We start from the raw sequence: 15,785 nt of genomic DNA on the forward strand, positions 1-15,785 counted from the left end.
ACCCCCGTCCATAAGCTCTGCTGAGCTTCCTTGGGGTGCCCCTTTTCACACCATTTTATGTATGTATAAATTGTATTTTTTCCAATTTTTTTGAAATAAAGTTGATTGATTGATATACGTGTATATTCTGTCATGTCAACCTACCTCATGTGTATAAGTAACCTGCTAACATATTTATTCCAGTGTCTTCGCACTCTGCACCATTGCACTATTGGCTTCCTGTTTCACCTGTATGTAGTCATTCCTTGTATATATTCCTGAAGACTGCAACCACCGTGTCTCGGTTGTTTTCAACCTCCAAAACATACTGCGCCAGAAATTGGTCCACCCCAAGGATCAGGTCCCCCGGCACAAATGGAGCAATATAGTGTACGTTGTTAAATGCCGGGAGAATTGTCGTGACTTGTACATCAGGGAAACCAAACAGACCCTGGCCAATAGGATGGCAAAACACAGAAGAGCTAATGTGTCAGGCCAGGACTCTGCAGTCTACACCCATCTACAGGCCAGTGGCCACTCTTTCAAATATGAGGATGTGCACATCCTTGATAGGGAGGAACGCTGGTTTGAACTGGGAGTCAAAGAGGCCATCTATGTTAAGAGGGAACGACTGTCCCTGAACTGAAGGGGGGGGGGTACATCTGTCACCATCTTACAATGCTGTGATTGCAACTATTTCCCAATCCTCTGTGAATAGTACACATGGCCATTGAAATTCTAGTTAATGGGCATGCCTATTTGCATATGAAACCAACCGTTGGTTTCGGTTGTTATCTTTGCATGTTCCTCGAAAAACTCTCGGAGCCATTCGCTAAAGCCTGATTAAAGTGGTGATCAGGTTGTGACGCTGGTCCACACTGCTTGGCCTGGCAGGATCTAGTTCCATGGCAACACAAGAGTGAAGTTGATGGGATCCGCCACAGGTTGTACCCAAGTGATGGTCGGATTGGGAGTCCAGACTGCCCACTTGTTAGGCTCTTACAAGCTGGGGATTTGTGGGATTTTTATAACCGCCAGTCGGTCGTTATGCAGCTGTGATGTTTATAAGGTTTGGGGATACCTGCAGTCAGTTGAGACTGACGAAGTCACTTGGATGAGTGATGAAACGTTTCTCCCACGTTATGTCCAGATGAACTCAGTCACCTTTCTGTGACTTCCTTACCTTGATTATTGAGCATGAATCAAGACATTACTGAAGACGCTTGTGCTGTTAAGAGCCACTAAACATGAGTCAAACTCCATGCATGTACAAACATACATGGCCAAATAAAGATGACTTTGATTCTTCTCCCTTCCAGCTCCACCTTCTCCCTCTCTCTGAACCTTTCCTCTTTGTCGCCACCCCCCCTATCTCACTCTCCTTATCTCCGTTTTTCGGTTTTCTTTCTCTTACCTGCGGCCACTCACACTAACACGGACAGAGACGCTGTTAGGGTTTGCACCCGACCCCAAGAGCACAAACACAGAAGGCACAATATAGCGGGACCAACAGGCTAATTTATTGAAGAGAAAACTCAGGAAGTCCACTCTCACCAGGAAACGCGAAGTCCACCTTTAAGCCGGGAACCGTGGAGTCGCCCTTTAATCCGGGAACAGTGGAGTCGGCCCTTAATCCAGGCAGGAGGGGGGGGGGGTAAACGGGAGGATACCAAAGGAGAACGGAAAATCACAGCAACGCTGGAGTGAAGAAATCCTCTTCGTAAACGGAAAGCAGCGCACAGGGGAAGGGGAGCAACGAGGAAGGTCCAACAGAGAAATCTCCAGGGAAGATCCAGGTAAGTAAACAAACTTCGATAAGCAGGACAAGCACAAGTACTCTCCCAGGGAACGGCACGAACTGGCAACAAGCTGAGAGTGACACAGCCAGATATAGGGAGGTGATTGCCAACAGGTGAGTGGAGGGGTAACGAGGAAACAGGCATCAGGTGGAGTTGGCAGAGCTCCGGGTACGCTTACACTGCAGAGCGGGTGTGGAGCGGGGAGACGTTGAGCCTTGGCCAAGGTTACACTGCAGAGCGGGTGTGGAGCGGCGAGACGTAACAGTACCCCCCCTCCTCTACGGGAGCCACCTGGCGACTGACCTGGCGCCCCCGGGTCGGCACGGTAGAGAGAGGGATCCATAATGAGCTTCCGCGAAATCCAACTGCGCTCCTCAGGTCCATAACCTGCCCAGTCCGCGAGATACTGGAACCCGCGGCCGCAGCGCCGGACTTTAAGCAGCCGGCGGACCTTCCATTGAGGATGACCATCTACAAATTCCGGAGGCGGAGGCTCAGGAACCGGGGGCATAAGAGGACTGCTGGAGACGGGCTTAACTCGAGAGACGTGGAAGACAGGATGAATGTGCATGGAGGAAGGCAGCTTCAGCCGAACAGCTGCCGGGCTCAGGACTTTCTGGACTTCAAAAGGACCAATGAAGCGGGGCGAGAGCTTCTTGTCGGTTGTCTGGAGGGGAACGTCCTTCGTGGACAGCCAGACCCTCTGTCCCTTCTTGTACTCCGGCGCAGGGGTACGTCGCCGGTCAGCCCCTCTGCGAGCGCGCTCCCTAGCCTTGAGCAGTGCTGTCCGGATGGTCCTCCAGACACGCTGACAGCGTCGCAAGTGGAGCTGTACGGAGGGAACGGCCACTTCATCCTGCTGTGGGTCGAACAGGGGAGGTTGATACCCCAGGGATGCCTCGAATGGAGAAAGTCCAGATGCAGAGCTGACCAGGGAATTGGTGGCGTACTCTACCCACGGTAGGTAGTCACTCCAGGTGGAGGGCTTGCTGTTACATACACAACGCAACGCTGTCTCCATGCTCTGGTTTGCCCTCTCGGTCTGACCATTTGTTTGGGGGTGGTAGCCCGAAGACAGACTTACTGTGGCTCCGATGCCTTTACAAAATGCACGCCACACGTGAGGTGAACTGAGGACCTCTATCGGAGACTACATCTGATGGCAGGCCATGAAGCCGGAAGACATGTTGCATCAAGAGGTCCGCGGTCTCAGCAGCCGAAGGAAGTTTGGGAAGGGCTATCAGATGGACGCCCTTGCTGAAACGGTCTATGACGGTGAGAACCAGTGTTTCCCCGAGAAGGTGGTAGTCCGGAAACGAAATCCAAAGCCACGTGAGACCAGGGGCGGCTAGGAATAGGGAGTGGCTGCAACAGACCAGATGGCGCCTGGTGAGAGGCCTTGCTGCGGGCGCAAACAGTGCAGGCCGCTACAAAGCTCTTGACATCCTCCCGCATAGTTGGCCACCAGAAGCGCCGAGCGATGAACGACTGGGTACGACTAACTCCTGGGTGACAGGAGAAACGACTGCTATGACCCCACTGAAGAACTCGAGACCGAACAGCATCTGGGACGAAGAGGCGACGGGGTGGCACGTTACTCGGAGCGGGTTGAGCACGTTGGGCAGTGCGAACAGCCGACTCAAGACCAAAAGTGACCACACCGACCAATCTAGCCGCAGGGAGGATGGGTTCAGGCTCTTCAAACGCGCCTTCCTTCGGGTGTAGCCGAGACAGGATGTCAGCCTTTACGTTGCGTGTCCCAGGACGGTAAGTCAGAACATAGTTGAAACGACTAAGGAAGCCAGCCCACCGAGCCTGACGACTGTTGAGACGTTTGGCTGCCCTCAGGTGAGTCAAGTTCTTGTTGTCCGTCCAGATGAGAAACGGGTGCTCAGCGCCCTCGAGCCAGTGGCGCCATTCCTCCAGAGCAGCCACTACAGCCAGTAACTCCCGGTTTCCAACGTCATAATTCTGCTCGGCCGGCAGAAAAAGGCGCAAGGATGGAGTTTCTGGTCCTCAGCCGACCGCTGGGAGAGCACCCCCCCTACGCCTGAATCCGAGGCATTAACCTCTACCACGAATTGTCTCTTGGGGTCAGGATGGAGCAGCACTGGGGCCGAGGTGAACCTTGTCTTGAGGACTTGGAAAGCAGAGCTGGCAGCAGGAGACCAGATGAAGGGTTTGGCTGGGGAGGTCAACGCAGTAAGCGGTTCTGCCAGCTGGCTGTAGTTGCGAATGAATCTCCGGTAGAAATTTGCGAACCCTAGAAAACTCTGCAGCTCCTTACGGTTGGTAGGTTCCGGCCAGTCCACCACTGTCTGGACCTTGCGGGGATCTGCTCTGGTCCGTCCCTTCTCTACGATGAATCCCAAGTAATCCACAGAGGGGGAGTGAAACAGGCACTTCTCCGCCTTGACGTAGAGTTGGTTCTGGAGGAGGCGCTCCAGTACCCTGCGAACATGCTGGACGTGTTCCTCAAGAGACTGGGAGAAAATGAGGATGTCGTCCAGGTAAACGACGACAAACACATCCAACATGTCACGGAGTACGTCGTTCATAAACGCCTGAAACACTGCTGGTGCGTTTGTGAGTCCGAACGGCATCACCAAGTACTCATAGTGGCCTCGGGGTGTTTTGAAGGCGGTCTTCCTCTCATCGCCTTCCCTGATTCGCACGAGGTGGTAAGCGCTCCTCAGGTCTAGCTTGGTGAAGATGGTCGCCTGTGAGAGAGGCTCAAAAGTCGAACTCATAAGTGGAAGCGGGTACTTGTTCTTAATGGTGATTGCGTTCAGTTGCCGGTAGTCAATACAAGGTCGAAGTCCCCCGTCCTTCTTCACAAAAAAGAACCCTGCAGCAACAGAGGAAGACGAGGGCTTGATGAGACCTGCAGCAAGGGACTCGGTGATGTACTCATCCATGGCCGCCTTCTCAGGGAGTGACAAGTTGTAGAGGCGGCTACTGGGAAGAGTAGCCCCAGGACGGAGATCAATGGCGCAATCATACGGGCGGTGAGGCGGGAGTGACTTAGCACGGGTCTTGCTAAATACCTCACCAAGGTCATGATACACAGGGGGCACGGAGGAGAGATCAGGAGGCAGGGGAGTAGGCGAGCTCAAAGGCGTAGCACTAGGAGCTGCACGAAGGCATTGGGCATGGCAAGTAGAGCCCCATCCAAGGACCGTGCCCGTGGACCAAGAGATGTGGGGTTCATGGTGTCTGAGCCAGGGGCGTCCCAAGATAACTGGATTAAGCGGGGAACGTATGATGTAAAATTGCATTGTCTCTGTGTGGTTACCTGCAACGGTGAGAGTAACGGGGACGGTCCGCTGTGTGATACAGGCTAATCTCCGGTCATCCAAGGCAAACGCATCAATGGGGGTCCCAAGAGACTCAAGGGGAATGTCTGCCTGCGAGGCAAAGTCAAGGTCCATAAAACTCATCTGCTCCGGAATCAATCAGGGCTCCAAGGGAAAGTCTCTGGCCCGCCCACACTAAAGCAATAGGAACAAGATGGCCGCGAGATTCGGACCCACGGGAGAAGGAAAGGCGGCTTACTAGGATCTCCCTTGGTCCTGGTAAGCCTAATCTTTTGGCCGTGAGGGACAGTCGCGGAGTCGGTGCCCCTTAAGACCACAGTACAGGCAAAGACCTGCCTTGAATCGGCTCTCCCGTTCAGCAGGAGTAAGTCTAGCACGTCCTACCTCCATCCGCTCTTCTACATCCCCAGGTGGCGTTGTCGCGAAAGAGTCAGAGGAGGGATTGGCCGGGGAAACGGGAACAGCGGTTCGGTCTGACGCAGAGGTAGTTCTGGGATTGAAGGAAGTTCCACGCAAGGCCTTCTCACGCTTTCTCTCCCGGATACGTCCATCAATGCGGATAGCGAGAGCAATGAGGTCATCCAGAGATGAGGGTTCTTCTCGGGTAGCAAGTTGATCCTTCACCGCCTCGCTCAATCCTCTACGAAAAGTGGCACGCAGGGCCTGGTCATTCCATCCGCTCTCAGCGGCAGCCAGGCGGAAGTCGACGGAGTAATCTGTGACGCTGGCGCCGCCCTGCTGGATGTTATTCAGTCGTGAGTCAGAATCCCGACCGCTTACCGGATGGTGGAAAACCTTACGTAGCTCTGCGACAAAGTCTCTATAAGAGTTACAGTAGCTGGCCCCCATGGACCAAGAAGACGTAGCCCACTGCGCTGCTCGACCACTGAGCAGGTTGGTCACGTAAGCGATCTTAACAGCATCACTGGAGAACACGGTGGGCTGGTGTGTGAAAACAAGCTCACACTGCATAATGAAGGTAGAGCAAGTTTCAAAGTTACCGTCAAATGGGCGTGGACTGGTAATGATGGTTCCCCGGGGTAAATAAACAGGAACCGGAGGATCTACTGGAGCGGCGGCCACAGGGGGCGCACTTGCTGGCGGTACAGGCTGGTTCAGCTGCTGGTTGGCAAGAGCTGCTGAAATGGTCTGCAGTTGTTGCATGATCTCTGCCTGCTGACTCGCCATCGCCGCCTGCTGGACAGCTAAAGCTTCCACAGAAGCTTGCAGGGGTTGAATTTGAGACTGGAGACCCTGCACAGCAACCGAAGCCTCTTGTAATTGCTGGGAATGGGCGTTGGTAATCTGAATTTGTTTTACTAGGGCTGCTTGCACCGGATTGGCTGTGGGTGTGCCGTCTGTGCTGGCTGGGGTCGTCATGGCCAGTTCGTACTGTTAGGGTTTGCACCCGACCCCAAGAGCACAAACACAGAAGGCACAATATAGCGGGACCAACAGGCTAATTTATTGAAGAGAAAACTCAAGAAGTCCACTCTCACCAGGAAACGCGAAGTCCACCTTTAAGCCGGGAACCGTGGAGTCGCCCTTTAATCCGGGAACAGTGGAGTCGGCCCTTAATCCAGGCAGGAGGGGGGGGGGGTAAACGGGAGGATACCAAAGGAGAACGGAAAATCACAGCAACGCTGGAGTGAAGAAATCCTCTTCGTAAACGGAAAGCAGCGCACAGGGGAAGGGGAGCAACGAGGAAGGTCCAACAGAGAAATCTCCAGGGAAGATCCAGGTAAGTAAACAAACTTCGATGAGCAGGACAAGCACAAGTACTCTCCCAGGGAACGGCACGAACTGGCAACAAGCTGAGAGTGACACAGCCAGATATAGGGAGGTGATTGCCAACAGGTGAGTGGAGGGGTAACGAGGAAACAGGCATCAGGTGGAGTTGGCAGAGCTCCGGGTACGCTTACACTGCAGAGCGGGTGTGGAGCGGGGAGACGTTGAGCCTTGGCCAAGGTTACACTGCAGAGCGGGTGTGGAGCGGCGAGACGTAACAGACGCACACACAAGGACACACATACCTTTCCCACCTCCTGTCTATTGACGAGTCCCCAAGGCCTGCTCCGTTTGTCTCCACGTGTAGTCTGGCCAAGTATTTGTCTCAGCAGAAACAAGCGCCTCGCTTGTGCCATTGGGAGCATGCAGCACCTATGGAGAAGAGAACAAAAGTATCGACAAAGCTCTAAATCATGACGAGCTTTGTTAATTAGCACATTCATAAAAGGGGCCGTGTGTAAACATGGAGCGCTAACGACTGGACAAGTTAACTTTTTTGTCACAGATGCTTTTTTCTGTGTACCTTACTTGTGTCCTCTTTCTATCTTTATGGCCTCAGTTTTCTTCTCTTTTTTTTTTTACCTTAAATGTCTCTTTTAATATGTTCATCCCTTATTTCCCTGTTCTTCTTTCTCTCTCTCTCTCATTTTTTTTACTTTCTTGACAATTTTCAGCCCTTCTGTTCTTTCCTCGTCCAGCTGCACCTCTTTTTAATGATCCCTCCTCCTCACCATCCATTCTCTCTCAACATTAATCTCTCCCATTTTACCCCCCCCCCCATGCTCTTCCTCATCTTGCTGCTTACGCCTAAAGTAATAGCTTGATTTTTGGGGTACCACTTAAGAACAACCTTTACAAACATTGCTGTAAATGACAAATAAATAGAAAGGTGAACAACTCGGTAAAAGCCTTGCATAGGCGGCGTTGTTAAAGCGTGTCCTCTGAAGGGATTAGCGTTTGGATACTGACAGTCCTTTATTGTCCCCTTCATCCACTCTCCCTTCTCCCATCCTTAGCCTTAAAGAGGTACTAAACACTTACATGTGTACTAAATATGACTGTATGGTGATGCAACATCAATGCTAGTGTTAATATTGAAATGTCTTACCAAATTTTTAAAAATCGGCATTTCATGGGTTGAAAATGGCTTAATGCACCATCTACTTTTTTAATCAGCCCCAAACCTTGCAAGGCCAATTCTAACGTGAGAGTTGACCGGCTGGGATTTATCTATGTCATGAAAAAAAAAAAGGTTAATGCCGTCTAATCAGAGGTATGAGACCCATCTACCCTTCTATCTTTGGCACATCTGTGTCACGGCGGATGGGGCATCTTTGAGGGGCCGGGTGTGACGCTGTGCTTGGACGCAGGCCATTGGAGGGGACCACGGTGGTGCACGGCGGCGACTCTGGACACTTGTCGGGCCCTTCTCACTGATATCCCCAGCTACTCCTACTTCATACATCCACGACCCCCCCCAGTCCCTTGCCCACTTTTTATCAATTTTCAAAATTATGCAGTGGTTCGAGTTAGGCTTAGACCTTGGGTGGACGTTAACTTTTTAAGCTTTTTGCCCCATCTTCCCATTAGCATTTACCCTTCATTTATACCCTGCTCATTCTCTCCACACACTGTAGAACACAAATCAGTTGGATTTAGATGGGGGGATGAAAGTCAAACTCTTTTTCATATGCATCTTAGTCCAGGAGAGTGGTCTGGTGGTGCAGGCGTTAAGGCTGAACACAATGTCCAAGCTGACGTTTGCCGACAGCTCCAGGTTTGATGCCCTAGTCAGAGATGTCTTCTCTGGGGTGAATTTCACGGACATAGAGGACCAGATCCTAACACATGCCTTGGAGCAGGCCTACAGGGAGGCCCGTCTGGAGCTTATACCCAGCCAGGTGCGTAATTTTGTTTGTTTGTGTGTGTCTGCGAGTTGGTTTGAATGCACGTCTGTAAGTATTCTCAGCCCTGGTGCATTTCTGTTAGTGAACATGGTTTGAAGTTACACACAGCCAGTCTTTGTTCTGATAAATTACACTTCTTCAAGAGAATCATCCACGTTTGTGGCCTCTTGTGTCGACAAAAAACCTTCCCTGCTGTAGTTTCCTTGAGCAAACCACTGAATGGATTATAAAGCTAGGATTTCTGTTTTGGATATGATTGTGTGCTGTGATCTCTTTTCTGGTGGGCAAGCAGAAAGACATATTTGCGTCAGGAGAATGAAAGCAGTTAAAGTGAGCTTTGACATGACTGGATGGACATTTGGCAAAGGGAACACAGTGAAGGGGAGGCAGACAGATATGCTGACAGACGGACCTGTTGCCATCTTATCTCACTTCACTGTAGCTGAAGAAGGCAGTGGAGCTGTACGAGCAGCTGAGGCAGCGTATGGGAGTGGTGATCGTAGGACCCAGCGGAGCAGGGAAGTCCACCCTCTGGAGGATGCTCAGGGCTGCTCTTACCAAGATGGGCAAAGTGGTGAGTAACCGTCTGGGCTCAAAGACACCACATCTGAGTGCTTTATTCTCCAGCATATGTGACTAGGTAGGTGGGTGGTTGCATATCGTATATAAATAGGTAAGTATGTATTACTAATTTATTTAATTTTGATTTATTATTTTCTTGATTTTTATCTTACTGCCCACACGAAACCCACCTTGCAAGGTGGCGTTACCAACAATTGCCTTCTGAAATATCTCAAACTGTCAATTTAATCTACACTGGCAAAGTTGTGGGTTGTGGTGAAACTTCTCATCCGTCAACAGTCTTTTACTTTCCAGGAAATGTTCTTCACGGGTGTCATTTTCAGAGGGGTGAATGTGGCTTTTGTGGAATTACTCATTTTGTGAGCGGATTTCACAGATTCCCACGCAGCAAAACTCACTCAGCATATATGGGATGATGAGGCATTAGTTCCATTAAACTAGTCCTCACACAGTATTTTGATGCAATACAAGTGCCGGGCTGTGCAATATTTTAAAGTTTACTGTGTCCATTTTTGATTTTGGGTGTCTTAATTGTGTTCAATGTCGGTGTTTTTGTAGGTCAAGCAATACACAATGAACCCCAAGGCCATGCCAAGACAACAGCTCCTGGGGCACATAGACATGGATACCAGAGAGTGGGCTGATGGAGTCCTCACACACAGTGCCAGACAGGTGGTCAGAGAACCTCAGGGTGAGACAAAAAGCATCTCTTCAACAATAAATCTGACAAAACTCCCCACACCCCATTTTAACATCATTACAGCAGCCCTATTAACTAGCAAAGAAGCTTTTTGATAATGAAACGGGCCACGCAGCTTGATTAGCTGGTCAGGAGAAGTCCCTTCTGTTATTGGTGACATCTGTCTGTCAGAGATAAAATATGTCTGGGGTTTTGGAGTTGGAAAGTGTATGAGTACAGCTGTCTCTCAAGCTCTATCAGTATTAAATCACCTAATTGAGACTAGAAAGGTGATGTGGTAGCTGGCAGTCTGAAATGCAGGTAGGTTCCCACCATATTTGTCATATGCACCAACTCATTGTTGTTTTATGCAAGCGGCTACAGTTGTATGGGGCACTTCCATACATGGTATTTACTTAGTGCTGGGACCCTCATAGAGTTGGAAAAGGAATGCAACGAAAATGTGAAATGGAGCTTCGTTTCTCACCACCTCACTTGCTCTGCTGTCATGATGATTTCCCATGCTAAAGCAGAGTAAACCAGCTGAGATCCTTTGTCCGATTTGATTACATAAATTGCTTCCCGTGTGTTGGCACTCCAAACTCAGCCCCATTTCCAAAGTTAAATGCAGTTTTCCAACCCAGGTGGGATTTGAGCCCAAAATCCCTAGCTTTAAAGGTTTATTCCTTATACATTGCGCCACTGTTTGAAATGTAGTATCCTCAGTGAAATGTACACACAGGCATACAAGACACTAACTCACTTACCCACTCATGAACACACACTCTCCCTCTCAAATCCTATTTCCCACCCTCAGGAGTATATAGGACACACAGAGCTGAGCATTTAGCAGTAGGTTAGTCACATTATACCTAAACATGATCTGGAGTACGGAAACACAACATGATCCTAAAACCATTCAATGAAGCAAAGACGTCAGTTAAACAATCTGATAATACTGTGTACAAGGTCTGACACCTCTGTGTATGGGTCTAATGTGTACTCGCCTCTTCTTGTTTTCAAGAGGTGAGCTCATGGATTGTGTGTGATGGAGACATTGACCCGGAGTGGATTGAGAGCCTGAACTCAGTGCTGGATGACAATAGACTGCTGACCATGCCCAGCGGAGAGCGTATACAGTTTGGACTCAATGTCAACTTCCTATTTGAGACCCATAACCTCAGCTGTGCTTCCCCGGCAACCATATCACGTATGGGCATGATCTTCCTCAGGTAAGGAGTGGGTGTGATGATGTGTATGTGGAAGAGAGAGAATGGGTGTGCCTCCTTCTCAGTTCTTGGTTTGTGTCCCTCTTTTTTTTTCCTGTATTTTGTGTTTGTCACTCTCTCACGCTAACTTCCTTAGTTGCCCACTCTGTCATTCTGTATCTCCAGTGATGAGGACACCGATGTGGGTGCTTTGGTGACGTCATGGCTGAGGGGTCAGCCGGAGGAGTGCTGTGGTAACCTGGAAAACTGGCTCGGAGACTACTTCCACCGTGCCCTCGACTGGGTCCTCAAACAGGTTACTGTGGCTTCAAGCGATTTGCCCATAAAATTCCATCATCAATAGATCAATCAATCAGGTTCAATCAGGTTGCATTTTATATAGCGCTTTTCTAGCTGCAACAGCCACTCAAAGCACTTTACATTTCTGGTCAAATCAGAATTTCAGACACCTGTTATAATAGAACACAAGCCTTTTTCTGTACAGTCACTACCTATTTCCACAGATCTGAAAGAATGACTGCATTTTATACAGCGCTTTGGGAGTATAATGGGATTTGACAGGTTAGATCTCTGTCAATGTACAATCTTGAGAGATAAAACCTGCTCTCGTCTTACTCTATCTCCCCCTATACATAAAGCAAATGTGGTGAACATCTCATATAGTAAAACTATGTCTGTCTGCTTCGATCTGTCGGTCTGTCTGTCTAACTGTCTGTATGTCTATCTATCTCTCTATCTATCTAACTGTCAGTCTGTTTATCTATCTATCTATCTATCTATCTATCTATCTATCTATCTATCTATCTATCTATCTATCTATCTATCTATCTATATCTAGAAGAAGAAGAACAAGAAGGAAAGAGAGAGAGACAGAGACAGCGAGAGACAACAAGAGAGAGAAATAGAGCGACAGAGAGAGGGAGAGAGACAGAGACAGGAGAAAGCGAGAGAGAGAGAGAGAGAGAGAGAGAGAGAGAGAGAGAGAGAGAGAGAGAGAGAGAGCGAGAGAGAGAGAGACAGCCAGAGAGAGACAGCCAGAGATAGATCTTTTCAGTTTCACAAATCTGGCCCAGATAGATCTTTTCAGTTTCATGAATCTGGCCCAGAGACCAAACTTGTTAAACTGAATGTAGTCTGTCCATTCTTTTTGTATAATGTCAGTATTGTGAACGTGCTCCTTGTTGTCCCATCTTTCTGCCTATCATCAGAATAACTTTGTGGTAGAAACTAGTCTGGTGGGTACAGTGTTGAACGGTCTGTCCCACCTCGGCGCTGTGAAAGAGCGAGGCCAGTTTGTGGTCAACCTCCTCAGAGGTCTGGGAGGAAACCTCCACCTCAAGACCCAGCAGGAGTTTGCCAAGGAGGTGAGAATAAGGCCTATCTGTGATTTTACAACACATCTACTTGTTAATGTCATTGACAGAAAGAGGCGTTAAGGCACTCTGCTTTCAATGTGTTGCCAGGAGCAGAAGGGTGCACTGTTTGGTTTCTGAGACAAGGGTATTACAACTTTAACTGTGCCTCAGGGAATCATTTATTCAGTCAAAACATCAATTAACAACCTGGCAATTCTCCTGATAAAGCCATTTCATTCAATATCCTATGAATTTAGCCTTAAGACAAATACAATGGGAATGTTCAGAATACAAAGAACAAAACAAACAAAAATATAGCTGCAAGCAGCCAAACACAAATTCCCTGTATGTCACATGTTGCACAGATGGCATAATCAGATCCAGGAAAAAATTGGCATGGTGTAAAAATAATGTGTACAAAACTTGAAATGCCACCGGCCAAAAGCTGAATGTGATGGCAGGTACGTCTGTAATGCTGCAGGCAGGGCCTGGTCCCTGGTCGCCACAAGGTACTGGGCTGCAATTCTTAAGACACTTATTTAGAAAAGCTTTAATTTAACCGTGTAGTATTTTTGTTGTCGTCTGTTTTTATTATTTTAATGCACTGTCAAGCACTTTGACAATTGTCTTTGATGATGAAAGGTGCTATACAAATAAAATGTATTATTATTATTATTATTATTACTATAATAATAATAATGTAATAATAATATTTATTATCAGTGTGTGGATTAAACTTGATGTTGATATTATGACAACTCAAAGACATACAGGAAGGATTTATGTGTCTTTCTATAGTACATTTACTACCAGCTTGTTTTTCTGCACTTAACCCCTTAAATCTTGGACTAGACCCTGTTTATAACTGTAGTCCACTGACTTCCGGTTTCTACTGCAGCGGTCATACCAGTTTCCTGTTTGTTGGTGTGTGCTATTTGACAATGGCATATTTTTCACGATGCCTGCAAGATTTACCATGGATAAATGTCAACTACATGCACAGACTTGTCGACAAACTTTCCCCTGCACCTACCAGCAAAACTGTGAAAAGTTTCAAGTTGTACATATCAAGTTACGTCCACAATTATGAGGATGAGTCCGGATGTACGGACCCTCATTGACATTTATCCATGGTAAATCTTGCAGGCATTGTGAAAAATGTGCAATTGTCAACAGCACACGCCAACAAACAGGAAACTGGTATGACTGCTGCAGTAGAAACTGAAGGTCAGTGGACTACAGTTATGCACAGAGCCAATTGCCAGCACCTTTAAAAGACAAGTTTGTGTTAAATGTTATCTGCTCAGCTCTGCTTGACATTTGAATAATCAAAAAAAGCATCGGTTACCTCAGCAGTAGTGCGAAATTTGCAAACGATGATATAGGCTGCTATTATTCAGCAGTCTTTGTGTTAATGTTTTGCGTGTGTGTTTAAGTAAGTGTTCATGTGTGTGTCCCCTGCAGCTACTGAGCTGGGCAAGGGAGACCCCACCAGAGCCCAGAAAACCATTAGACACCTATTACGACCCTGACACTGGTCGCCTGGCGGCCTACACACTCCAGCGGCCTGAAGGGCTCAGTCTGGAGCAGCTCTCTCACCCACACTCGCTCCCCGTCATCCAGACACCAGACATGCAGCGAGCCCTGCACTGCTTCTCCCAGTGGCTCTCCGCTCAGCACAGACAGCCTTTTATGGTGGTTGGGCCAGAGGGCTGTGGGAAAGGGTAAATGGACATGTGCAGAAATGCACACACACACACACACACATTTGGAAAGGGCTCAGCAATAATGCTTGTCTGCTTGTATGGGACAAGCAAACTTTGTCATTGTGTCGGGTAGTTGTGTGATCAGTCAAATAATATATGTAAAAATAATAAAAATACAACTGTAATGTATCAGCAAAATCAACTGACTTTCGCTATAGGAATTACCATCAGTGTAGGGTGAAAAACCACATATCTGAGCTACGATACAGAGTGAAAATCAGAACTACATTTTCACAGGCATTGTCAAACACTTAATTTGTCTTGGAACATTGAAGTGTTCATAAGCTCTTTAAGGGATACATATATTTTTGCTTTATGAAATTAAAAAAAATCGCCAAATTTCAAGTTACATGGTTTTTGCCTGACAGCGACATTAACACTGCAGTATGAAACTATAAGTAGACTAGTGTCACAATGAGTCACTTTTCAGCTCTTTGAAACTTTAAACTGTTTTAAATGTATATCAGTCTTTAGAGAAAATCAATTTTGAATTTGAACCTGTTGTGGTCACTTTGTTATAAGATCTCTTTTTATTCACCTGTCCTTTGAAAAAGTGGTCCAAAAAACACACACACACTATATATATATATATATATATATATATATATACATACATATACACACACACACACACACACACACATATATATATATATATGTGTAGAGAGGGGGGGGGGTTGGTGGCATGGTGGCGCAGTGGTTAGCGGGGTCACCTCACAGAAAGAAGCTCCTGGGTTCGAGCCCCGGGATAGTCCAACCTTGGTGGGTCATCCCGGGTCGTCCTCTGTGTGGAGTTTGCATGTTCTCCTCGTCTATGTGGGTTTCCTCCGGGTGCTCCGGTTTCCTCCCACAGTCCAAAGACATGTAGATCAGGTGAATTGGCCATACTAAATTCTCCCTAGGAATGAATGTGTGTGTGTGTGTGTGTGTGTGTGTGTGTGTGTGTGTGTGTGTGTGTGTGTGTGTGTGTGTGTGTGTCAGCCCTGTGATGGCCTGGTGGCCTGTCCAGCGTGTCTCCCGCCTGTCGCCCAATGACTGCTGGAATAGGCTCCGGCATCCCCATGACCCTGAGAGCAGGATAAGCGGTTAAGATAATGGATAATGGATGGATATACATACATACATACATACATACATACATACATACATACATACATACATACATACATACATACATATATATATATATTACATTTTTTTTTTCTTCCCAAAACCGTCAATGGTGTTGATAAAAGTGCTCAACAAATGAGGAGCGGAATATCAATGTAGTAAAAAAAACATTTAATACATAGCAGTACAAGCTCGTTTCCTACGTCACACACTCATCAGCTGCTAATATACACAACACAATATAACAACACCACACAATACAACAACACAGGAA

General features: G+C 47.8%; 1 protein-coding gene across 1 annotated transcript in view; it reads left to right on the plus strand.

Annotated features, from left to right (window-relative positions):
* The window catches only part of LOC130115388 (cytoplasmic dynein 2 heavy chain 1), a 360,238-nt gene that overhangs the window by 89,376 nt on the left and 255,077 nt on the right, over positions 1-15,785 (plus strand). Inside the window, exons 41-47 of the mRNA XM_056283019.1 lie at positions 8,585-8,784; positions 9,233-9,364; positions 9,931-10,063; positions 11,076-11,283; positions 11,446-11,575; positions 12,489-12,644; positions 14,100-14,359. Coding sequence (XP_056138994.1) covers positions 8,585-8,784; positions 9,233-9,364; positions 9,931-10,063; positions 11,076-11,283; positions 11,446-11,575; positions 12,489-12,644; positions 14,100-14,359 — 1,219 coding nt within the window. The remainder of the gene's footprint in view (positions 1-8,584; positions 8,785-9,232; positions 9,365-9,930; positions 10,064-11,075; positions 11,284-11,445; positions 11,576-12,488; positions 12,645-14,099; positions 14,360-15,785) is intronic.

Source organism: Lampris incognitus, chromosome 7 (assembly GCF_029633865.1).
Source record: "Lampris incognitus isolate fLamInc1 chromosome 7, fLamInc1.hap2, whole genome shotgun sequence".
Taxonomy (NCBI): Eukaryota; Metazoa; Chordata; class Actinopteri; order Lampriformes; family Lampridae; genus Lampris; species Lampris incognitus.